General features: G+C 35.7%; 4 protein-coding genes across 5 annotated transcripts; 2 read left to right on the top strand and 2 right to left on the bottom strand.

Moving 5' to 3' along the window:
- Positions 1 to 16854: 16854 nt before the first annotated feature.
- Positions 16855 to 20235, top strand: LOC113299089 (uncharacterized PE-PGRS family protein PE_PGRS54-like). 2 transcript variants are annotated; one of them, XM_026548031.1, is made up of 6 exons: positions 16855 to 17988; positions 18067 to 18584; positions 18664 to 18978; positions 19062 to 19351; positions 19441 to 19669; positions 19787 to 20235. In XM_026548031.1, the coding sequence occupies exons 1-6, from the start codon at positions 16944 to 16946 to the stop codon at positions 20012 to 20014; spliced, it is 2625 nt and encodes an 874-aa protein (XP_026403816.1). In that variant the 5' UTR covers positions 16855 to 16943; the 3' UTR covers positions 20015 to 20235. The 2 variants fall into 2 exon arrangements, with proteins under 2 accessions (XP_026403816.1, XP_026403809.1); XM_026548024.1 differs by having other exon boundaries at positions 16855 to 18584.
- LOC113299114 (probable carboxylesterase 18) lies at positions 20226 to 21558 on the bottom strand. Its single transcript, XM_026548060.1, has one exon. It carries the CDS (start codon positions 21379 to 21381, stop codon positions 20359 to 20361), a length of 1023 nt encoding a protein of 340 aa, XP_026403845.1. The 5' UTR covers positions 21382 to 21558; the 3' UTR covers positions 20226 to 20358.
- A 465-nt stretch (positions 21559 to 22023) lies between these two features.
- Positions 22024 to 23622, top strand: LOC113299108 (cysteine protease XCP1-like). Its single transcript, XM_026548049.1, has 4 exons — positions 22024 to 22562; positions 22646 to 22881; positions 22977 to 23117; positions 23220 to 23622. Exons 1-4 carry the CDS (start codon positions 22079 to 22081, stop codon positions 23445 to 23447), a joined length of 1089 nt encoding a protein of 362 aa, XP_026403834.1. The 5' UTR covers positions 22024 to 22078; the 3' UTR covers positions 23448 to 23622.
- Positions 23567 to 25961, bottom strand: LOC113299099 (probable inorganic phosphate transporter 1-9). The gene is made up of 2 exons (XM_026548039.1): positions 25007 to 25961; positions 23567 to 24630 (listed from the first exon to the last, which is right to left on the bottom strand). The coding sequence occupies exons 1-2, from the start codon at positions 25714 to 25716 to the stop codon at positions 23655 to 23657; spliced, it is 1686 nt and encodes a 561-aa protein (XP_026403824.1). The 5' UTR covers positions 25717 to 25961; the 3' UTR covers positions 23567 to 23654.
- Positions 25962 to 26078: the final 117 nt, after the last annotated feature.

Here is a 26078-nt window from a genome sequence, read left to right as displayed (position 1 = left end):
TACCCATAGTGGGTGCAAAAGTGGTAAACCACTTGATATGCCATGTGCATATGAATGACCTTATGGTGGTGTTTTTCTTGACTACGTGGCTAAAATCTATTATTGTAGTTAAATAGGCCATGGCTAAATATGCAGAATCAGATAGGATTTGTGGTTGAAATAACTTTTTAAGTCCACCATTAGTCTTTATAATTCTGATTTAAGGTTTGGTGATACTTAGTTTTCGATATTACAGATGTGCAACATCGGTTAAGGTTTTTTGTTGAAATAACTTTTTGAGTTTATCATTGTCTTTATAATTATGATTTTAAGTTGTGGCGATACTTATTATCCGCCCGGACCGTGGTAGAAAACTAAGAATCCTCCATCAGATATCCAAGGTCTGTATTAGTTGTATTTTTTTCTTACCTTTGGATTAGCTTAAAAACCTAATTGTAACTATCCAAGGTGCAACATAATGCTTGCTCGTATTAATATAGAGGTCTTTATAAGACTTTTTCTTCCAGAGCTTATTAAATACATAATTACAGATGGATAGAACAGCTGTGCGGGTTAAGGAAATAATACAATGTAGGTTAAGGGTATTACAATTTTTTAGCAATCATGTGTATCTCATGTGATTTATTTATTTTTTGTTTCTGTCACACAAGTGTTTCCTACGTTTGAACTAATCATGTTACTATGTTACTTAATGTCGATTATTTAATGTGCATTTTTCTATACAACTTAATTATTTATGATGAAATATTATGCTCTAATCAATTGTTCTTGATCATCATCTATATACCAATGCTATTATGGTATCAGACAAGATAGGTTTTTGACATTATTCCTTTTTTTGATCCTACAATTCGTTTCCCAGATTCTTCAATCTGCTGATAATCTATGTTCTTTGATATTCTCTCAATACATTGACGAGTCTTTGATGATCTTTATTCAGATATCTCATCATTGGTTTCTTGATTTTCCTTCTCTCAATATCTCAGATCTATTTTGATTTCTCATTTAGAGCTGTTTCTTTGCTAAAATTTGTTCACTCTCCTCTCGTGTTGTGCATTTTCCTTGTTTGTATTCTCTTACTACATTCTTTATCACTCATTTCATCTTCCTGAGATCTTGATCTGTTTCATGATTCAAGAGTCATCGACATCATGTACGGAAAATCATACTACTATTTACTTTTTTCGTGTTCCTTGAGTCAATTAATCTGAAACTTAAAGGAGATAACTACTTTACATGGAGAAATTTGATAAATATGGTGATTCATAGATACAAACTTATGTGTTTCTTGGATGGTTTTTACCCTGGTCCACCTCAATATACATAACCAAGAAATGAAACAAATAGAATTTTTAGAATCCAAACTACTCAGATTGGCTTGATGAGGATTCCAACATCATTATGTGTATAAAATATACTATATCTAATCCGGTCATAGCATACTTTTTCGTATCTAATTCATCTCATCATCATTGGAAGAGTATTAAAGATCGATTTGCTAGAGCATCATAAACACATTCTTTTCAGCTACGAAAAAAGATATTATCTCTTACTCAAGGTGATAAATTGATTCCTGCTCTCATTAATGAAATCAAACTTTTATTAGATCAATTAACTGTCGCTGGAGAAATTGTTTCTGATAGAGAGTTAGCTGTCATTACACTTAAATCTCTCATTTCTGAGTACTTATATGCCATTTGCAACATCAATGAGGCACGGAAATTCTCCTATCACAAGCATTAAATTGCATAACAAATTGCTTAGGTGGGAAGTTTTTGTCAGTAAGAGACTTAAATAAACTAAGAGTGATATGGAAGCAAAAGCTTTAGAGGCTCTTATACATGTTTATCTAGTAGAGAGGCATGCATTCTAATGGTAAAAGGTATCCTAATCCATCCATCTTTGCAAGAAATGCTTCTGGTAAGATATATGTCACCAATGACTGAATTATTTGTCAAATCCGCACCTCTAAAGGATGTACTGCTCTCAACTGTAATCAAAGGTTGAATTTTTCTTGCAAAGGTAGAGATCCACCAACAAATCATAATGTTAGCAGATATATCTGACACTTAAGAACGGATTGCTGATAGTGGTGTTAATAATATATTACTTTTGATGCATCTACTTTGCAAGAAGTGACTCCTTACGATGGTACTGAAATTATCAACACTGCCAATGGTGGAGGTATGTTTATAAGTAACACAAGACACTATAGTAGAATTTTTTAATGATCATTCATTCATGTTAAATGATATTCTTATGGCACCTCATGCTTCTAATGACTATTATCAAATTACAAATTCAAATATGATAATAATTGCTCTCTAAACCTTGATTCTCGTAGCTTTTCTGTGAAGGATTAGAATTCTGGGAAAATTCTCTTTCAAGGTCCACTTGAAAATGGTTTATATGCAATCACCTTCAACTATTCTCACCATGCTTGCATGTTCACAATAAGTAACAGTGCTCTTCTTCACAAGAGATTTGGTCATCTTTCATTTCAAATACTTCAGAAAATCTGTGATACTTTGCATTTAGCAAATGTTTCCAGTCTTTCTTTTATAATGAATGCAAAATATATAGGTCTCAGAAGTTACCTTTTCAATTATCTACTACTATAACTGGAGTTGTTGCACATGGATCTGTGGGGTCATTGCCATGTAGCTTATGTGTCGAGTAATCTGTATTATGCTAACATTATTAATGAATATACAAAGTATTTCCGGATATTTCCTTTGTCATCTACATCAGAATTTAAACATGGTTTTATTTTATTTGTTAATATAATTGAAGCTCTCTTATTCAATTATCACTATTGGAACCGATAATAGAAGAGAATTTTTAAATTCGTTTCTCAAACAATTCTATCAAACTATAGGTAGAATTCATGAACTTAGGTGTCCTCATACACCTGAATAAAATGGTGTAGCAAAAGTCAAGCACATACATCTTTTTATCACCAGAATTCTTCTTCTTTAGTCTAGATTGCCAAATATGTATCAGGTAAAAGTTATTCAAACTGCTAATTATCTCATCAATAGTTATGTACTAGATACCTTGCCTTTCATTCATCTTTTGAGTTCATTTTTCATAAGCAGTGGGAAAATATTTGGTTGTGCTTGCTTTCATTCAACTTCAAACAAACTTGAGCCAAGAAGTAAACTTTGTATTTTCTTGGTTATATTCTGCAATATAACGGCTACAAATGTTTAGATCCATAATCAGTAAATAGGAATGAAGATTCCTTGTATTTCTCACAAAAAAAATATGAAGTTGATTTGCTTCATAAACATCACAGGAGTAAAACCATGTCAGACACTTATTGTTGTATCAAACAAGCTGAACAATTCATCAAGTGATCTTCTAGATAATCCAACATAGTATATATCTTTGGTAGGGGATTTACAATATATTACTTGGACCATGACTGACATTTTTTGCATTAAATTTGGTTTTCATTTCATACAATATCCCAGAACTAAGCATCTTGTAGCTGCCAAAAGAATTTAAGATATCTTGAGGGTACTTTGGTCTACGGTCCATACTTCACACATGGCACTTCTTCAGTATATGAATAATATATATACTTCTTGCGTTTTTTGTAATAAATCTTATGAAGATTTTGTTTTCGATTTTAAAGCAAAATAAATAACAAAGTAATCAAGATTGCAAGTAATAGAGAGAAATATGATCGAGGAATCCTTCTTCGTTACTAAACATTGAGATGATGAGGGTACCACACTATAATATTTTCGATATCAACCTATATGACACACACCTTTCATGATAAAATATAGGTAGAGACTATCAAGAAGATATCAACTACAAGGTGTTCACTCGGTATATAGTGTAAGTCCGAAACCGAACCAACTATGAGATCAAATCAAGTGTTTGATTAACTTACAAGTGTATTTAATTTAACTATAACTAAAACAATAATTATAATTACGGAAAGAAAAGAAAATTACATGACATAATATTTTGTTAATGAGAAAACCGTAAATCCAGAAAACCCCCAGGACCTAGTCCAGTTTTGAATACTCTCATAATTGATCCGGTATACAAAAACTACTACCAACTTCGTATAGCTGAGACCAAGTAAACTAACTTCAAGTTACCGAGTTCCTTCAATATCCCTGAGTCTACTACCAATCCGGTTAACGCACGTATAATCAAACATATCCTTGGAAGGTGCCTTGCGCGTGCGTCTGTTTGAGCATAACTCGATCAAACTCACAAGTTTTGGTATGCCAAGCTTGTTTTCAAATTTAGTTGATCAAAACTACATCATGATTTACATTCTACTAAGATCAGTCTCAAATTTGGAATGTGTTACCACTATCTTAAGTTGCTTCACCCGCTGTGAAGACTTCTTGCACTAAACTTCTTTGGATCATATACCGAAACAGTAAAGTACTAATATGTTTCGACAACTACTTTAAATCTCAAAAACTAAATTAGAGATATATGTTGAGTTAAAAAAATGCTCCTTCGTTAAATAATATAAACTCCTTTTTTTTGGTTTAAATCAACCAAGATCTAGATTATCAAGCTAACCAAATTTAGGTTCACAACCTATCAGATTCGGATTCTGAAGAGGACCACCGAATAATTGATCGTCGATCTATACGACAAGCTATAAAAGTCTATCAAAGATAAACAAGTCATGTCGGATCCTAGCCAATCAAGTGTGCACGAAGTATATCACAAAGATCAGAAACCAAATCTTTTTGTCTTTAAACCTCCAGTCTTCAATGTACCTGTACAAATAACTTAATTTACTTGTGATCGATCACGTATAGAATGAAGTATGTTAATAATGAATGATCACAAGCCTATCATCAGATCTAAAAATAGATTTGAACATTGTCAATCCTTAATTTAGTTTGAATGACCTTATGTCAAAAGAGAAGGCTGTCAGAATAATCAAACTAGGTGAATATCAAGGTCTAACCACCGCTTGTCAATCAAATCAATAATCGAAAACCAAAATAATTATGTGATTCTAGTTTCCCACCAACGACACTGCTAGATGCTTCTTGATCCCACATAAGTATTTAAATAGCGGACGTAAGATATTTTGCCTGATTAGGTTACTCTCCTCTACCAAATAATATCACAAGTAATACTATTAGTCGGTTATCACTCAGACTACAAAATGAAGTACGAGTGTCAGGATAAGTTGGTAAGAGTAACAAACTTCAGTCTTTGTAAACCAAGGTAGTTAGGACACCAAGGAATTTTCATAACCGAAAATATTAAAATATATGCAATAAACATCAATTTTCGGTTTTGTCTAATTCCAGCTAATATTTGACTAATAAACAGAAATCCCTCATGGATGACAACTCAATATTAGGTAGCATACAAGTATACTTTACTAATATATCTCTCAGAGATATGTTTTACTTACTGGGAAAATAAACATATGAATTCGAAAACCCTAATTCAAAGATTCTCAAATATTTCAATTTGGGACACCTTAAGTATCAAGTAATATCTTTGTACAATATAAAAAAAAATTAGCATGTGTTCAAATTACTCACTATGTCGACATCTTGAAATTTTCTAAATAACAACTCATATTCCGATATTCATACAAACCCTAAAGTACATATGAGACCAGAAATATGTTTTTCTATTGAGACCGGTCCTACAAGAGATCCCCAATAGGGGTCGGTCCTGCTATAGATCCCCAATAAAAATCAGACCACCAATCCCATTGATTCTTTTCGACTATGAAACAAGTTTCGCACGTTTACTTCCTTAAACTCATGTTGTTAAACATGGGCATGAAATCAGTCTAAATTTCTTCACATAATTTGGTAATAAGTTACAAAGATAGTGTTTATATCGCAATTAGAAAGTTCAAAAGATAGACGTTATACTTCGTAACTCGATATATCAAAGTCGTGATACAACTTGTATATGCTTCCTTGACACTTTGATCATAATGAAATGATCAAGACTCCAATCTAGAGATTCATATGTATAACTTCACATGATATGTTTTCATTATAAACGACTTGACAACAATGTAGATATGAGTGGAAAAAAGTTAAGTCTTGTATTACTAACCTCGAACATAAGGATGATGTGTTCGTTGATGACGATATGTCTTCTGGTTCTCAGAGTAACACGAGTTTGTCTCAATATTTTTGACTTTCTAGTCTAACCTAACAAAGTTGACTCTAATAATCTAAGCAAGCGACTTTGAGTTTTGAAACTAAAATATGACAACCAACCTTGACATACCAATATGCTTGGCGGGTTCAACCGAACAATGCTCTAACAAACATCTATCAAATTATTATACTTATCTATTCGTTATTAATCATATATTATCATCAATCTTAAATCTTATCATTATTTTAAAGAGCGATCACAATGCAGGTTTTGCTCGCAACTCCTGAGTCCTGATAACAACCAACCCAAACTCGTCATCATTGCGAACACTTACTCATGGCTCCAAAATTCCATCATCACTTCGACAATGGTAGAAACACCACTAAACTGGAAAAGAAGAAAAAGTCTGTTGGTCACGTGTATTCCGTGCGTGGGGAAGAAGGTGGCAGCCCCTAACAGAAATAAGGGTGCCTTAGTACGGCTGCTCCAAATAGTGCCAGAAGGGATGCCACAGTAAAATGTAGTAGAAAATCCATTAATTAATACTCAATTACTTAATAAACTCTTTTAAATAAATTTTTTAGCTGGTCCCGAGTCGGGGACAACGTTCCAAACTAATAATTCGCTAAAATTATAAAATTATTAAAGGGACCATGCCCATGGATGTGTGGTCCAAAACAGGAGTCTTTTGGTTTCTCCTTCTCCATGTATACAAATATATGATATCCATGTAACCATATAACTCTTATCAATGGAATCACTCTATTTCTCTACCTCTTTCTCTTTCCCTATTATATTCCACTGCAAACGTTATCATGCACGAAGCTATACCGTAGAGCTTTGGGTGATTTTTTTTTTATCCCTACATGGATGATAAACACAAGTTGTTTAAGAAAAAAATGGGCTTTGGATTTAATCAAGGCAGTTATACAATCATCGTGAAGCTTAACCACATAGCTAAATGACCTCCTTCATCGAGTACCGTCTCGAGAGATCTTCATTCTAATTTGGGATTTCAATTTTAACCAAATAGGCAGTGGAAACGGTTGTTGAAAAAGAAAAAAAAATGGGTTCGTATGGATTTGATTTGGCTGGAAAAAAAAGTTCGTGGGAGACGTTTCTGAGGAAGAAAAAAGAATTTTCCGTGCGAAAGTAAAATTCGGTTCGATCCACCCCAACCCGGTCCGGTTCGATCCAACCCAACCCGGTTCGGTTCGATCCACCCCAACCCGTCCGGTTCGATTCACCCCAACCCGGTCTGGGTCAACCGGTTCCAGCTACGTTGTTGTTCCAATTTTAGCCGGTTCCAGCTACATTCCTGTTCCAGTCTTGGATGGTGTCTGACCAAGACTGTTACGGTTTTGTTTATATAGAGATGGAACCAAAGATGGATTTGAGATAAGTCCAAAGCATATAATATTGGCTATAGTTGATTGGTCAATTTAAATTATGATTATTGATCTCGGTCATTAAGAATTTTTGGTCTTAATGTTATTTTGTTCTTTTGAATATGGTATTGGCTATAGTTGAATGGTGTATTTTGTTCAATTTTTTGTACCAACTCGATTCCAGTGTATTCACTTGAGGTTTAGAAGTACTTGAACACCATGATTGCATACATGATATTTTCTCCCCAAATTTGAATGTTTTGTGGGATGTAATCCACTTACTCGACTATTAAAGAGTCGGTAATTTCAAAAGATACATTCAAATAAAATCACATACATTCCAATTTTTTGTGGAAGAACTCACAAAAGATTATATGAGTCAGAAAATTTTCATTTCTTTACTTCATCCATGATATTAACGAACCAGTACATGTTGAAGTATGACAACAAGAGAACTATCTTTAGTTATATATCCAACCTAAAGTAAGTGGTTGACATGTGTAGTGTGATTCTCTTGGCCTATTGAGATAAAGAAATTTCTCAAATTAATCTAAATGTAGCAAAATTGAAAATAGAAAGAACCCCGAAGTAATAAGGGTTAGACGTAATGACTCATATAAATCATGTGAAAAGGGACATATATATCATGAGACAAAGATGTATTTTTTTCCCCAGTAGTAATGACACCAAAGTACAGGTATCAGCTGAATATGGGATGAAGCTAAAATGTAATTCTAGCTCCCATCATAAATGAAAGAGTTGGAAATGCACCTGGTCATAGGTGTTGATATATACAATGTAATGTGTGTATCATAGTAGCAATCAATTTTCACATCAACTTTAATGGCAACAAGAACTTTGTCGGGCTAAGTGACTATCTTATTCAGTTGAACTAGATCCAATATCTGCACCTATGGAATGAAAACACGAGACATAAATTATCTAAAGCACTTGAGATATATTGGGTGAAACGTAATATATATTCAGTCTAAAGTAATTGAGTTGAATCCCACTTATATTATGTAATAAGGACACGCCACTTATTAAATCTCTCAAGACTCAATGTCTAACTAATAGTGGTTTTTCACCTACTAATTTAAGGAATATACACTAGTTTGTGAACTAATTCTTTATAATGTGACTACGATGATTTGATCATCGAGCGAAGCAATGCTCAAATTTTGTTCCCAATATGGAACAAGGATTAAAAGTCACAAAAGCTCTATATATATGTACCAAGAGCTAATCACGTTGTTAAATTCCAAAGAGACCCATGCAAGTGGATATCATATGGAAACTCACAATGATGAAAATGTAATTGATTGCATCTTTTACAATCTCTAATATATTTGTAAGGACATATATCTTAGAGAAACTAATGAGTCAATCTAGTGAAATGTAAATCACTATACTATTTGTATTATTGAATCCATATTGACTCCGACGATGAAATGTTAGGAATTGACTCATACAGGCTTTGACATAACCATAAAGGCACTTTGGTTGTGACATGATGTTTCATTTTGAAACAAATCATACGTACATCACTGTGTTTGAGTGGACGAGACAATGAGAAAAAGATTGACAGAATGTGAAGTGATGGCATATCTCTCAATAAGTGTTTTCTAAAGTACTAGATGCACAACCCCCATTCCCATTATGCTTTTAGCTAAGAAAGCATATCACTTATTTTTAAAAAGTCTTAAGTAAAAAGGATTGAGACCATCCGAAGATGCAAATGGTAAACAACCTATATTACAAAGAAAACGAGGTGAAATTTAGAAAAATATCATGCAGAATGCAGACCATTAAAGTGACTTATGACTCTGGTGAATGTTTTGAAATTTTGGACTAGTTATAGTTCCCAAGAAATTTGCGTTTGAGAAACTACTAGCACATATCTTACATATAAGGGCTCACCACCCCTTGTAAATACTAGTGAGTGTACATCAAAAGGACTTGATGGTTATTGCATGTTTAATAGGACCAACGCATAACATCCTATACCCCATGGTCTCGCAAAGGCTATCATCAAAGGTTATAGATGGTGCCTAAGGCATGGTTATGCGTACAAACCTACCTTTAACTGCTTGGGGAATATGCAATATTAACACATCTTTACTTAATTCATTTTAGAACCCAATATTAGTCAACCTTTTATGCGTACCAGTTGGTAACTAGATATAAGCCTGACATTTGTGTTCTTACGCATTTTTGGTTGCACTATATATGTGCCATTACGACTCCACATCGTACTATGATGGGTCTTCAAAACTGTTAAGTAGTTATGTTGGAAATGAGTTCCCAACAATTATCTGCATTTTAAAACTTTTGGCAGGAGATCTCTTACCGCTAGATTTACGGGTTATCACTTTAATGAGACAGTCTTCCCGTCATTAGGGGGAGATAAGAAAAAGTATTTTCTAAGGGAACGACATGAATTGTCGTGGTGTGTTCCCACTGTGTCTCATATTGATTCTTGTACTCCACAAATGTAAATGTGAAGTGATAAAGAATATTTGATTTTCAGAATGTACACTGATGTTGCTAAAGTGATGAGATCACACATACCAGCTGCAAAGTTACAAATCCTCAATACAGGATATACACCATAGACTAAGGTGTTGCAACTACACTCGTTGGAAGTGTGGTTGAGGCCGTGACTCCATAAAGGAAGTTGGAAAGACCACTTGGTTCGATCAATCCTCACCTAGAAAGGAAGTAGGTGAGTAAGGCACAACTTATTTATATCATTAGAAATCATCTCATAAGATTGTCTCTGAATATGTCCATGAATCAAACTGGAGGACGCTCCAAAGTTTTAAATGATTCTAGAGAACAATGAAATCCTGACAGATTATGAGAATGCATATGAGTCAATGGAAGGATCATGCGTGCACAATGATGATATAATCCATAAATAGTTGCTCCAGAAGTAGAGAACAATGAGATCGAACCATGCTTTATTTTGATTAATTTCAAATAAATAGCATATTTTTCCTACGCAATCCAGGCAAAACTTAGTTCTTTGACAAATATACGGGTATTTGGTGTGGTAGTGCTAACCAACCTAGTGTAAATACTTTGGGACATATGTGTTTATTTGTCATAAAGTGTAGTGAGAAGAATGAGGTCTTAAAGTATAAAGAATCACCTTGTGGCGCGAGGTTTATCACAAACCCCTGGATCGCTTACTCTTTTGAACATCATAATGTTCAGTTAATTAGTTTGCTTGGTAGTTTCAAAAGAACTTGAAACATAGTAGATGTGGTTATACCTCTGGAGATTTAGACTCAAAAATATTTGCAAAAGTGCATGATGGCCTTTTGATTCCCAAGTAGAATGACTCTAAACCACGGAGTGTGTTTGCAGTTACACTGGAACACTCACTTATTGATTTAAACAATCAGGTGGATGTGGTATACCCGTCTAACTGACTATTTGATTGGGAAGGGATAAACAAGTAACGTTTCGTGCCATGCGTATTAAATAAGTTCCTGATTCGGAATTATAGTTATCTATGTCCACAGTATGGACATGATGGGTACTCTTGATGTAATAAGAGACCTTAAAAGCTATTTGAAATCCAAATTTGAAATGAAAAATCTGGGGAAAGCTCGACCGAATACCAAGCTTGTGGTATATTATTCCACCAGTTTGCATATGTCCAAAGTTGTCAGGAAATTTAACAAGGACATGCATCATGCTAGCACTCCCATGATTAGTTGAGGTACAAATGTAAGTAAATGACCATTTCGTCTAAAGGAAGATACCGAAGATGTGTTGGGAGATGAAATTCCCCTATCTAAGTGTAATATACGCATTTTTGTACTTAGCATAATGTACTCGACCAAATATTTCATCCTCAGTGAACTTGTTAATTAGCTATATATAGCTTAGCGTCGACACAATGTCTTTGGAATGGTATAATGAATGTAACCATATACTTAAAAGGAACCATTGACATGGGTTTGTTTTATCCCTACAAAGACATAAAGAGGATTGCTAATGGAAGTGAAATCCTAAATTTGTTGATTACAAAGGAATAATAATATCTTCTCCCATGAAAGTAATCAGGGGGAGACATGATTGACTTATTTACTAAGTCATTTCTATATTCACTTTTGGAAAGTATATGACTAAAGGAACTGTCTGGAAACTCCTCTGAATGGAATCAGGGAGAGATGCCGACATCAGGGGGAGGATCCAAGGATATGATGTCGACATATTTCACTTCGAACTTGAAGTCGTGTTATACTCTTTTTCCCTTCGATCGAGAATAGTTTTTCCCAAAGGGTTTTGTTACTCGACAAGGTTTTTAGCAAGACAATACTAAAAGCATCAAATATTTTGAACGCTGAAGACATAAAGATCGCGTTGATATTATTGAAAATATCCGAATCAAAGAAATGAAACATGATAGTCCATTAAGCAACGTAACTTCCAGAATCAACAAAATGGTTCTATAAACATCCAATTCACCAAAGTAAAGTATGACAAACTCCTTTTGAATGCGTTAGACTAATGAAAATTGTCTGACATCAGGGGGAGCATCTAATGGTGTGTTGAACTCTTTTCCTTCATCGAGGTTACTTTTTCCCACAGGGTTTTTGTTGCTCGGCAAGGTTTTTAATGAGACAACAACAAACACCGAGAAGTAATTCCCAACTAAGGCTATTGTCTTTCGCACAAGGATTTTCTGCCTTAGGAGCTGTGAAGCAACTAGTCAACTTCAACGGAACAAAGTGATCATATGAAACAAATCACCTTTACTTGCATCCGTCACGTTGTACTCTTTTCCCTTCGTCAAGGTTTTATCCCACTGGGTTTTCCTTGTCAAGGTTTTAATGAGGAAACATATTCGAATCCAACTATGTTCTAAGTTTGCTTAATATCGTACTCTTTTTATTTAATTCAGGTTTGTCCCTCTGGGTTTCCTTGGCGAAGTTTTAACGAGGCAATTAACTTAGACTCATCGATCTGTGAAGATCGTATTGCATGTGATGAAGTACATGTAAAGTAAGAGACAACATGTGAAGTATTACATGTGAAGAGTTGTACCAAGGTTTTATCCCATTGGGTTTTTGCTTATCAAAGTTTTAGTAAGGCAATTGATTTCGGCACAAGTCATCAAGGAGAGAACGACATTTGAAAAACTACATGCAAAGCACTATATGTGAAGCACTATGTATAAAGTTTTGTTGTTGAACCGCACAAGGGGGAGTGTTAAAGGGCCCATGCCCATGGATGTGTGGTCTAAAACGGGAGTCTTTTGGTTTTCCCTTCTTCATGTATATAAAGATATGATATCCATGTAACCACATAACTCTTATCAATGGAATCACTCTCTTTTTGTACCTCTTTCTCTTTCCCTATTATATTCCACTACAAAAGAAATAATATATTTTTGATTACCTATGTAGACCCCATATGAATATAAATTAATAATTCATTATATATGTATATATTCACTATATTAATGTTTTATGAAGATTTCTTGAAAAATGATTCAATTGTCTTCTGTTTTTTTTGTTAAAATCAATATCACATTGAAATTCATCCCTAATTTTTCTTATCATTGTACGAATTTCTAGTGTGGTTTCTCATAACCCAACAAGAATCTTTTTAATATGATTGCCACTTTACCAACCTCGTTTTGTGAAGGCGAATCTATTGTAGAATTTTCATCATCTTTTTTCCCATCTTTATCAGTCCCCATAGTGCTCCCAGTTATTTCTTCATCAGTTAATAATTGCATAACTTCATTTTCTTCCAGATATTCAGGACACCTTGACATTCACTAAATTGCGATAACCCAACTTTTCGATCAAATTTTACAAGTATTGAGTGATATTATCATCTAATTGTTCATCTGAACTGTCTAAACTTGTGTTATTTGTTCATCGAAGTTAAATTTATCTATTAAGTTAATAAGATATTAATTAATATATAAATTATTATATAAATTAATAATTATTAATTTATCGGCTAATTAATATCTCGCTTAATTAATAAATTCTGGTGGTCCCAACATCATTAATTTATATAGTTTCTATTGTAATGGGTGTCTTCATAATTCTGCAACTTTGTATCTCTTCAAACGCTTGTAACTTCTTCATACGACATTAAAATGACCTCATTCTTTCGCCGTTGGCTTCGTCAATTCGTCATCTTCAAAATAATGAGAAGAAATACTGGATTTGAATGAGTTCCCCTTCCTTTTGGATGATTCACATAATAAAACAAATAAAAATAGAAAACAAGCGTGTGATACAACAATTCACAAGAAAATTAGCAAATACTAGCACAAAATTGACACTAAATGCACGTAAAATACTGGATTTGAATGAGTTCTTTTCCATTTTTCAACCTATAATCACTTATTTGATGTTTGCAGACGATTTACTAAGAGGATTTTAGAAGAACATGCTTGTTTATTAGGTCAGTTGATGAATTATGAGAAATCTTCTATTTTTTTCAACAAAGGTAACTCAAATTCAAGGAAACAAACCACAATTCAACACCTTGGTGGAAAACATATGAATGTGGAGAGACAATATTTAGGAGTCTATCACTTGAAGTCAGATTACAGAATTGCATGCAGTTTTGATTTTCTTATAGAAAAATTCAAAAATCAAAGCTTTCTGGTTGGAGACAACATTTTCTTAATCCAGCAGGAAGAACAATTCTATCCAAATCAACTATATATGTAATTCCTATTTGTGGGAATGTTATGAATACCCTCCATTTTTGTTGACCTTGCACAAATACCCCCAAGGGGTAAAAAATAATTTTTTTGAAGTCAACTTGAGAAAGTTGCTTCCACTTTTTGGAAGCAACTTGTATAAAGTTGCGCCACTTCTGGAAGCAAATTGTGCTAGTTGCGTCCACTTCTGGAAGCAGCTTGTGCTAGTTGCTTCCACTTTTCAGAAGATAGGGGCATTTTTAAAAATTGAACAAGGGTGTATTTTAAGGGACGAATTTTTAGGGGTATTAAAAAAATGTTCCCTTCCTATTTAGTTCATGGGCATTACCTAAAGGTATTATTCAACAAATTGACAGAATTCAGAGAACTTTCTGATAGGGGCCTCCTGTGGATGAAAGAAAAGTGCATTTCATAAATTATAGGAAAATGAGGCTCAAAAGAGACCATAAAGGATTGGAATTCGAAACACAGATCTTATATGTCAAGTAGCATGAAGGTTCTTAGAGAATAAGGATGCTGCTAAGTTGTCGACTGCTAAATATCTACAAGGTTAGTCATACTGTATAATAAATTGTTATAATAGAGGATCGTCTATTTGGATTAACTTATTGGAGGTCAGATAAATTCTAGAGAATAAAGTTTTCTTGCATATTTAAAATGAAGATAAAGTGAATATATGGGATGATTCATGGCTACGTCAGTATATACAACACTTAATCACAAGACTTGCTTCTATGACGTCTGACTTTCCAAAAGTTTCTGATCTCATCAGTCACGACACCAATTCTTGGAATATGGATCTTCTGCAGCATCTATTTCGTACTAATATGGTTCAACAAATTTCTTAATTATATTTGAATACAGAAGATAATTCAGAAGATATCCTGCTTCGGACCTGTACAAACTCAGGTAAATTTCCTACCAAGTCTTGTTACCAGTTATTGACAAACAATTATCCGTCTTCTTCTCATTTCATTGCCTTCCTTTGGAAGAAATTTTGGTATTTTCAAATATCATTCAAAGATACATATATTCATATGAAGATAACACTGGTATTACAGTCAAAATGAATATTCAAAAATTCATTATAAAGATGGAAATTTCATGTAATTTTTGTGGTCATAAAGATGAAACAATTTTCCATCGCTTTGATTGCAACTAGGCAAACATGATTTTTAACAAGCTAATTTTAATTTGGGGAATCTTGATAATTCTGATAATGTTTAGTAAATTCTGGTCAATTGAATATAGGATAAATTCAAGCAGAAATATGAGATGACAATATGCATTTTATGGAATCTATAGAAAATGAGGAATGATATGGTCTTTTCTTTATAAATCATATTCTTAAATATGATATGCTGGATTACCAGACCAATATGGCCGAGGTTTCAAGTAGCATAGTTATGAATAATGATAGTACTCATCTGCAAGGACGGATTCCTCCGGATGTCCTATATTAAGGTTGCAAGGACGGATTCCTCCGGATGTCCTATATTAAGGTTAACGTTGACGCGACATCTGTCCCCTACAATGGAGCGGCAAAAGCTATTCCTCAAAATCTAGATGTAGTTTCATGGGTTGTGATTCTATTACGTTTGATGCAACCTCTCCTCATGTGGCTGAAGCTATTAAATTGAGTATTGAGTTAGCTAAGAAATTTGGCTTTCAAAAGGTGATCATGGAAGAGGATGCAACAAATGTGACAAAAAACTATTTTAGAGGATGCAATAGACATTCTGTGGAGCATTTGTTCAATTATTCTGGAGATTAAATGATCAGTTTCTAATTTTGTTGATATTACATTTCAATCTGTTCCTAAAAATGCAAATCATTTATCGCATTCTTTGCGTCAACATGCTATGCGCATGACAATGTAAATCATTGGTGAAATGCTGATTCATTTTTTCAAACCACGATATTAATGAGATAGTCTAATAAATTATGCTCTTTAGAGACCCTTCTTCTTTAGAAAAAAAAATACTTTCTCCGTTACTTTTCAATAGGCCAGGTTTTCTTTTTGAGAAAATTAAGGAAATTAAGACAACTAATTATTGAAAGTGGTCCTCTGAACACTTGTCAATAAAAGAAGTGAAGTGAAATGGTCCCCATAACACTTGTCAGCCAAAGAAATAAGTGAAATGGTCCACATAACACTTGTCATCAAAAGAATTTAAAAGAAAAGTGTTCCCAGAAAATTAAAATAACATTTAACTTTCCCAATTAGAAAACTGACCTATTTTTTTAAAATATTTATTTATAGAAACTGACCTATTAAAAAGTGACGGAGAGAGTAAATAAATAAAATTGGTGTCCAAACGGACTTGAATGCAATTTCTAGATTTTTTAAGTAGTCAAAGTACGTTTGAAGTCAAATTATCCTTGTTCATTCAAATATTTGTCCTAAATTAAAAGAAGTGGATTGCGGGTTAATTTAATCAGTTAACTGAAAAATAGCGGTTAGGAAATAAAGAGATAGTAGTGGGGGGTAAGAGGGAGTTTCGGTAGTTCATTGAACCCCCTCATTTCCTCTTCAACCCAAAATTGATCAAAATTTCTTTCAATTTGGAAAATTATGTTTCATTTGTAACCACACAATGATTTAACCACTAATTTATTCCAATTGAAAAGAAATCAGCATTCGTCCGTGTTTTTCAAATTTTGAAAGAGAAATTCAAGGTTAACAAAGAAGATAGAGAAGAGCATTTTAAATAATAATTAAAATGAGATCATCATCAGTTAACAAGAAAAAATTTTGGTTATCAATTTTCATTTTGAGTGTATATATAAATGAACAATTCCTTGTTCTTGTTGTAGCAGCAAGATCCCATCCAGGTACTGTGGGTGGTGGCAATGCTATTCACAAGGGTTCAAATAAACACCAAGACCAGCAACTAAAAGAAGAAGAACAACAGCAGCAGCAACAAACAGGTGGTAGTGGTGGTGGTGACAGTACAAGACCCCCACCAGGTGATGTTGATACTGGTAATGCTGTTCATGAGGTATCAAAAGGTGATGTTGATAACGGTAATGTTGTTCATGAGGTATCAAACAAACACCAACAACAACAACAAAAAGGTACAAGACCCCAACCGGGTGATGTGGATACTGGTAATGTTGTTCATGAGGGATCAAAAGGTGATGTGGATGGCGGTAATGTTGTTCATGAGGTATCAAACAAACACCAACAACCGCAACTAAAAGAAGAAGAAGAACAACAACAACACCAGCAAGCAGGTGGTAGTGGTGGTGGTAATAGTACAAGATCCCAACCAGGTGCTGCGGGTGATCATAATGCTACTGATAAGGGATCAAATGAACACCAACAACAGCAACACAAACAGAAACAGAAACAAAAACAAAAACAACACCAACAAGCAGGTGGTGGTGGTAACAGCTTTAAAGAATCAATCACAAATGCTGGAGAATCAGTCAGAAAACAACTAGGTGGTGCTGGAGAATCAGTCAAAAAGCAACTAGGTGGTGCTGGAGAAGCAATATCAAAACAACTAGGTGATGCTGGGAATAGCGTTAAAGAAGCAGTCCCGAAAAAAGTACGTGATGCTGGTAGTAGCTTTAAAGAATCAGTCACAAAACAACTAGGTGGTGCTGGAGAATCCGTCAAAAAACAATTAGGCGGTGCTGGAGAATCAATATCAAAACAACTAAGTGGTGCTGGGAATAGCGTTAAAGAAGCAGTTCCAAAACAAGTACGTGATGCTGGTAATAGCTTCAAAGAATCAGTCACAGGTGCTGGTAAACAAGTAGGTGATGCTGGTAATAGCTTCAAAGAATCAGTCAAAGGTGCTGGGAATAGCTTTAAAGAAGCAATCCCAAAACAAGTAGGTGATGCTGGTAATAGCTTCAAAGAATCAGTCAAAGGTGCTGGTAATAGCTTCAAAGAATCGATTCCAAAAAAAGTAGGTGATGCTGGTAATAGTTTCAAAGAATCAGTCACAGGTGCTGGTAATAGCTTTAAAGAATCGGTTTCAAGACACCTAGGTGGTGCTGGTAATAGATTCAAAGAATCAGCCCCAAAACAACTAGGTGGTGGTAAACATGATAAAGGCTTTGGCTTGGAAGTACTACCGAATATCGGTGGAAAACTAGCAACCCAAACACAAATTGGTGGGAACAGTGGTGGTGGTGGCAGCAGCAGCAGCAATGATAGTAGTGGGGGTGGCAGTGGAGGCGGTAGTAGTGGAAGTGGTGATTCTGGGAAAGGAAGTGAGGAAGTTACACCCAAAATTAAGAAAGGAGGTAGCGGGACCAACGACAGCAGCAGCGGAGGGGGTGGTGGCTCTTCACAATTCAATGTTAAGAAGTATGGTGCACGCGCTGATGGAAGAAATGATGATACCCAGGTTTGTGCACTCCCCTGTCTTATAAAATTGGTTTCCTTTGGGTTTTCTGGTTTTTGGGTATACTAATTTGCATCTGTAGGCGTTTACGGCGGCATGGAAAGCTGCGTGTGCATCCACAGCACCTGCTGAAGTTTTCATACCAAAAGGAACATATTTGGTTGGACCTGTTAAATTTACAGGGCCTTGTAAAGCATCACCTATAACAGTTAATATGCAAGGATTCTTGAAGGCATCAACAGATCTTAGCCGATATGGTTCCTCTTCTGACTGGTTTGAGTTTGGATGGGTTGATGGTTTGAATCTGATCGGTGGCGGGACATTTGATGGTCAAGGTGCTGCTTCTTGGCCCTTCAACAAATGTCCTACAAACATGAACTGCAAAGTCCTTCCCACAGTAAGTCTCACTGTGCTTTACTAATTTTTATGGATGCAATTTTTCATTAATTTAGACTTACATGTTTATATTTCTTTTTACAGAATGTTAAGTTTGTTTCGTTAACCAAAACGACAGTGAAGAGCATAACATCCCTGAATAGCAAATTCTTTCATATGGTTTTACTGGATTGCACGGATTTTAAAGCAAGTGAGATCCACATATCTGCACCAGGAAACAGTCCCAACACTGACGGTATTCACATGGAACGGTCAACAGGTGTAACCATTGCTAATGCTAATATTGGTACTGGCGACGACTGTGTATCAATTGGACAAGGAAACGCTCATGTTACCATTACTGGCGTTACTTGTGGACCTGGCCACGGTATCAGGTGCGTTTGAGAGTATATCCATTTTATGGGTTGTCTGAAGGAACAAATAAATGCAATAACAGGAGATAATGAGCTTTTTTGTTTTGCAGTGTTGGGAGCTTGGGGAGGTATCAAAATGAAGGAGATGTAAATGGATTACTGGTGAAAGGGTGTACACTTTCAGGGACAATGAATGGCATTAGGATAAAGACATGGGCTAATTCTCCTGATTCAAGTGTTGCTTCCAACATGACATTCGAAGACATTGTTGTTAACAATGTTGCTAATCCTATCATCATTGATCAAACTTATTGTCCATACGCCTCTTGTTCTTCAGTTGTGAGTATTTCCTTCAGTTAACCTCTGTCTCTAATCCAATAAGCTACAAATCTACTATTCTGTACTATCTAGCCATCTCAATTGCACATTTCATAATGTATGTTTTGATTCGTGCAGTCACCATCCAAGGTTAAACTGAGTGATATAACTTTCAAGAACATAAGAGGGACAACATCTTCTCCGGTGGCAGTAACACTAGAATGCAGCAAAGGAGTGCCATGCCAAAATGTTAAGCTTGAAGACGTACATTTGGACCCAGCTGGTGGGGGTACAGTGGCGAAATCATCATGTTTGAATGTCCAGGCCAAATACGCTGGAACTCAGATTCCTCCTCCATGTGCTTAATAATAATCAAGTTAAACTACATTGGGATTAAGAGACTAATTTTAGTTGGCCGTCAGTCCACCGAGCCGTCCTTTTTCCCATGTAAGAGTAGCAGTTTTCTTCAGTAGTAGTATATGTTTTGTATGCGACTGTGCATTTCATTTCAGATGTATAATGTAGAAATTGCAGCCCCTCTCACTCTCAAGAAGGGCTTTTTTTCCCACCATTTTTGTTTACTTGCATTTCATATATTGAAATTGGATCTTTGTGTACAATTTTATTTCAGTTTACACACAGGTGACAGGACCCAAATCTCGGATACATACCAGACCTTATAGCTACAGCAATTATCAACATTTAGTCTCTTATTTCCCACTGGCTTTTGCTAATTGATTTTGAACAAACTTCTTAACTTCCTTGAAAAGAAGAGGAGTTTCAGGGAATTCAGTGAGACTATAAAAACCATGAAATGCATTTGGAAACTCAACAATATAAGCCTCTTTACCAAATCTTTTCAATCCTTCATAATACCTTCTTTGCCAATCTTGCAACAAATCCCATTTGCCAACAACAACCAAAGTTGGTGGAAATTTCTTTAACTTCGAAATGTCTTCGGAACAATTTGGACCAAAAACGTTAGAAGCGAAGTGATCCCGGTTAGACCCTTGCGGCAGAAAAGCTTTCCATAACCAATCTGTTCGATCAAGACTAAGCGCTGGACCATTCTCTAACTTGATTTCAGATTCAGTCCTTTCTTGTCCACCAAACCAAGGTTGGATCCCAATTAATCCAATCACTTTAACCTGTTTGAACTCGTCGTCATCGGTTTTTGCAACACGAACAGCCAAATGGTGTGATAAATTACCTCCAGCACTGTCTCCGGCGATAAAACAACGGGATAGATCAGCATTATCTGGAAACCCTTTGAATTGTTTCTTATCGATGAATTTCAAAGCATCAAATCCGTCTTCATACTGTGAAGGATACTTGAATTCCGGTGAGTACCGGTAATTTACCGAGACAACAACAGCTGAATTCTCACGGGACAAACGACGGCATAGTGTGTCGAAAGGTTTTGAATCAGCAGACATATATGCAAATCCACCGCCGTGGAAGTAAACAACAACCGGAAGTAGAGTAGTAATGTTTGCTGGTGTGTAGAGACGAAACCAGAGGTTACGTTTTGGATCTACAGTGATATCTGATATTTTGAGTCCATCAATTGGTTCCGAGGGAACTTTGGCGGTGATGTTAATAAAATTGAGGAGTCTACGGTTGATGGTGCCGTCGTTACGAAAGGCTGAACCTCTGATAGTGGAATAAACTGTAAACGCAATCCTTGTCTTCCATGGGAGCAATCTCAGCGGTGAATTCTTTCTTCCAAACATTTTTTTGATGAATAATACCTCTATCTCAAACTTGCCAGTTTTTCTATCTTTAATTATTTACATTTTTAAGCAAAAGCAGAACCAGGGACTTTTATGTTGTTGGAGCATTAGAGGAAAAAGTGGATCCCGTTCCCATGTGTACATTTAGACTACATTGTATCTAGATGAGGTTCTTACTTTTCGTGCTTTGATCTTCAGTTAATAAAGAAGTGGGTGTGGATTTTGCAGGAGTTGGTTGGTTCATTGAATAGAATGGGATGGGACAAGGTCAGACCATGACAGTTGAGTGCTTGGATGTGAAATTTCAAGGTAAAAAATCCAAGATTTCCAATGACATAAACGTAATCTCTATATCCAACATGTTCGTGCACCTAAATTGATGTCCCCGTATCTATCTGTAAGGGTGCATCACAATCTGTACGTACATATGTTGTCATAGAGACAAATTATGCTTAGAGTTCAAGATATTGCAAATTAAGAACCAATCTTAAAGACTCAGTATTCCACAAGTCTAACCCATAAAGATTTTCTATTGAAAAGCAACTAATAATTGACACAAATTATACGTTCCTTTGAAGGCAATTACATGTGCATACACGAAAGGGAAACAAGTATAAATGGACACCCCATTTCTTGTTTCAGTTCATCCATTTATTCGTCTACTTCCACTAATTCTACTTGTACAAAGTGATATTGAATGGCGAATCTGTTGTTACCAACTTCTAAACCATGTTGTTTCCTTTTTCTCTCATTGTCACTCTTACTGGTGTGCTGCACCCTTGCTCGTGATTTTTCGATTGTTGGTTATTCATCGGATGACTTGACATCGGTAGACAAACTCATAGATAGGTTTGAATCGTGGATGTCTAAACATGGGAAAGCATATAGGAGCATTGAAGAGAAGGTGCATAGGTTTGAAGTTTTCAAGGACAATTTGAAGCATATAGATGAGAGAAATAAGTTGTCAGATAGTAGTTATTGGCTTGGTTTGAATGAATTTGCAGACTTGAGCCATGAAGAGTTCAAGCAAAAGTATCTTGGACTCAAAATTGATAATCAAATCCCAAGGAAGAGAAACGAATCACCCTCTTCTTCTGCTAGAGATGTTGCTGATGTACCTAAATCTGTAGACTGGAGGAAAAAAGGTGCTGTAACTCATGTCAAGGACCAAGGTGATTGTGGTATGTATCAATCATCTCTGTCTCAATCACTCGCGCAGTCTCTAGAAGGACCATTCGTTTGATCACTTTATCGTATTATGCAGGGAGTTGCTGGGCATTTTCTACCGTGGCAGCTGTAGAAGGCATAAATCAAATTGTAACAGGAAATCTGACTTCATTGTCTGAGCAACAGTTGATAGATTGTGATAAACCCTTCAACAACGGTTGTAATGGAGGATTGATGGATTATGCTTTCCAATTCATAGCTTTTAACGGCGGTTTGCATAAAGAAGACGATTACCCGTATCTAATGGAGGAAGGAACATGCGAAAGAAAGAAGGTAAACGCGTTTTTTGTTAATTTGTTTGGTTTTTTCTTAAATGTTTTCATTAACGTCGTGTTGCATTTTGATTCGTATGGTTAATTCTTAATCAGGAGGACATGGAAGTAGTAACCATTAATGGTTACGAAGACGTGCCAGAGAACGACGAGCAAAGCTTGTTAAAGGCACTCTCACGTCAGCCTCTTAGTGTTGCTATCGAGGCCTCTGGCAGAGATTTCCAATTCTACAGTGGGGTAATATATCAACTAACTATACTTACTAGGTGTAATAACAAGTATGGGAATCGATTATAATTGAGCATACATATTCACTACGAGACTAAATTTGTCGTGCAGGGTGTGTTTAATGGAGCTTGTGGTACAGAATTAGATCATGGAGTGACTGCTGTTGGGTATGGCTCAGATAAGGGAGGATTAGACTACATCATCGTTAAAAACTCTTGGGGACCAAAATGGGGAGAAAAAGGATATATTAGGATGAAGAGAAACACAGGAAATTCTGAAGGAATTTGTGGAATCAACAAGATGGCTTCGTATCCAACCAAAAAGGGAAAAAGCTACTGATGAACGCCTCAGATCTTGGTCCTGAAACAGTTTCAAGTCTGATTTTATTTTTCATTTTTCATTTGTTTTTGGTGATACAAGAGGTGCAGCACCCTCAAAAGGTTTCAAAGAAACAGAACTTACAAAACTTTGATTGAAATATTTCAATAAATGCACTATATACGTACAGATTTAACTTATGCGCACAACATGAATTTCTTTTGAAAATTAAGCCAAATTAGAAGCAGAAGTAGCAGTTCTCCTTTGATCAATAGCAATAGCACTATTGCTAGTGCTACTGCGACTGCTGATACTCGGATGTTCAGGACTTGTTTGCTCACCACCCCTAAAACATGCCATAAAACTCGTCTGGTTTGACGCTCCATATTCCACCTCATTTTCTTCTAAAGACCTTCCCATGGTTTCAACTGTGAAGAAATAGGTCAAGACCATTCCTAACAGTGATATTCCACCAAGAATCACTAGTACATTAGTCATCCCAATACCTTTCTGATAACCCTTTTCAACTTCCTTCTCATTCTGACTCTGAGAAGCCCACAAAAATCCAACTGAACCTATGATAGCACCAATTTTTCCAGCTGCACCAGAGATCCCATGACAAGTGGACCGAAACCTTGCAGGAAATAGCTCGGCAGGTACAATGAACGTTGTCGTATTTGGCCCAAAATTAGAGAAGAAGAATGTGAGTCCATAAAGGATTAAGAACCCTGCATTTGTATGATCATTCCAATATTGGTAATAAGGTATACCAATAGCAAACATACAAATTCCCATGACCAAGAACCCCATCATTTGGATTTTAACTCGGCCAATTCGATCGATAAAAATCACAGTAGCCCAATACCCTGGAATTGTAGAACACACTGCTATGATCGCTTGAAGTTTTGCTACGTCATAAGCTTGCTGATATGCATTCAGCTTTAGGGGATCCCGTAGCAGGTCACTGTAAACATGGGACTGGAACAGATTGCTGCTGTAAAAAACAACATCCACAAGGAACCAAGAAGAAGCACAAGCAAAGAGATCTTGTCCGTGACGCCAGAAAAATTCTTTAGAAAACATTCCATATGTTGGTGACACGGGAACGAAGTCATGTTCAGTGATTTCGGTCATTGGTATGTCCAACACTCCTTCCATGTCTTTCACTGCTTGTCTGATATTTTGTTCTACCAAAGCAGTATACCTACAGAGTTTAATATCACATTCATCAGAATCACTCAAAAAAAATTTGATCCAGAGCAGCGCTCATTTATAAAGCCTTTTTGAATGTGTTTTCTCTGGCAGGCCATCACTCACAATTAAGTCATATTACCTAAACATCTGATTAGAATTATTATATCGTCGGTTAGCACGTCTAAGGAGCATCAACTAAGCTTTTTGCCGGTAGAAATTTCATTATAAAATCAAAGTGGTTGATATTATTCTATCTTATTAGCTGAATACAAAATGTTCATTAGGTATCATTTTCCAGCTTGCAGATAATAGCAAAATGAGCTAGAAGTATTGTAATCTATATATAAAAGAGATATAGCATAGAGCATCAAGGGAAACGGGGTTACCTGGCAGTTTCAGGCATCAGCATTCGCCAATAAAACGTCATAGCAGCCGGAATAGCGCCGAACATCAAAATCAGTCGCCAAAGTAAGTCGGCCTCGTCAGGTGTTTGAGTAACTTTATTCATAGACTCGGAAGCACGATTCAAAATCCCACAGAGAAGCATGGTAACAGCGGAGCTAGTGAGAATTCCGAAACCCTGCATGGAGAAAACAGTGGCAATAAACGAACCCCTTGTAGCTTTATTAGCGAATTCAGACATGATTGTTGCCGAGATTGGGTAATCCCCTCCAATACCGAAACCAAGCATGAATCTAAAGAAACAAAGACTCGTTATAACACATTTCCTTGTCCTGCAAATGGAGAAACCAGAACCAATAGAGCTTAATATCATGATTAGGAGTGCTGAACCATAGACTCTTCTCCTACCAAACCTATCGCCACAGTATCCGAATACCAAATTCCCGAAGACTGTACCAATAAGAGCAGTAGCAACTGTTATGGATACAACTGATGGTGGTATTGTACCTCTCTCAGATTCATTGGTATCTTGATCTTCGTAGTAGATCCGTCCGATCAATTTCATGACGGGCGTAATACAAAAGAGATCATAAGCATCAGTGAACAGACCCATACCAGCTATTATAATTGCTTTGAAATGGTACAACTGTGTTCTTGCTGAATCAAGAGTTGACAAAAGTTTTAAACCCGCCATCTCTCAGCTAAGTCAATGACTGACAAATAAAGACAATGAACAACTTTAGTTTAGTTAGCTTCCCCACTCAATCATGTTGCTGATCAGGATACAACAGAACAAGTAGAAGTAGATTTGGTAATGATGAGAATGATCTGCAGCATAATCATTAATCAAACAGTTTGCCCTTTGATGGACAAGTTTCTCTTTATGTTTTGGTTTCTAATAAGGAAAGAGAAGACAAGACTAGTTCTGCAATTGGCCTTTCTTTCTTCTTTGGAATGTGGAGGCAATGCTGCGTATGTCATAGTTTTTAAATAATGTAAAGCTAGTTTTTAAATCTTGGATTCTACCAAGGAGGGAATATACTGCAACCCTTGGCA

Source organism: Papaver somniferum, chromosome 1 (assembly GCF_003573695.1).
Source record: "Papaver somniferum cultivar HN1 chromosome 1, ASM357369v1, whole genome shotgun sequence".
Taxonomy (NCBI): Eukaryota; Viridiplantae; Streptophyta; class Magnoliopsida; order Ranunculales; family Papaveraceae; genus Papaver; species Papaver somniferum.
Note: the sequence above shows the minus strand (reverse complement) of the source record. Positions and strands in the feature narration are given on the sequence as shown.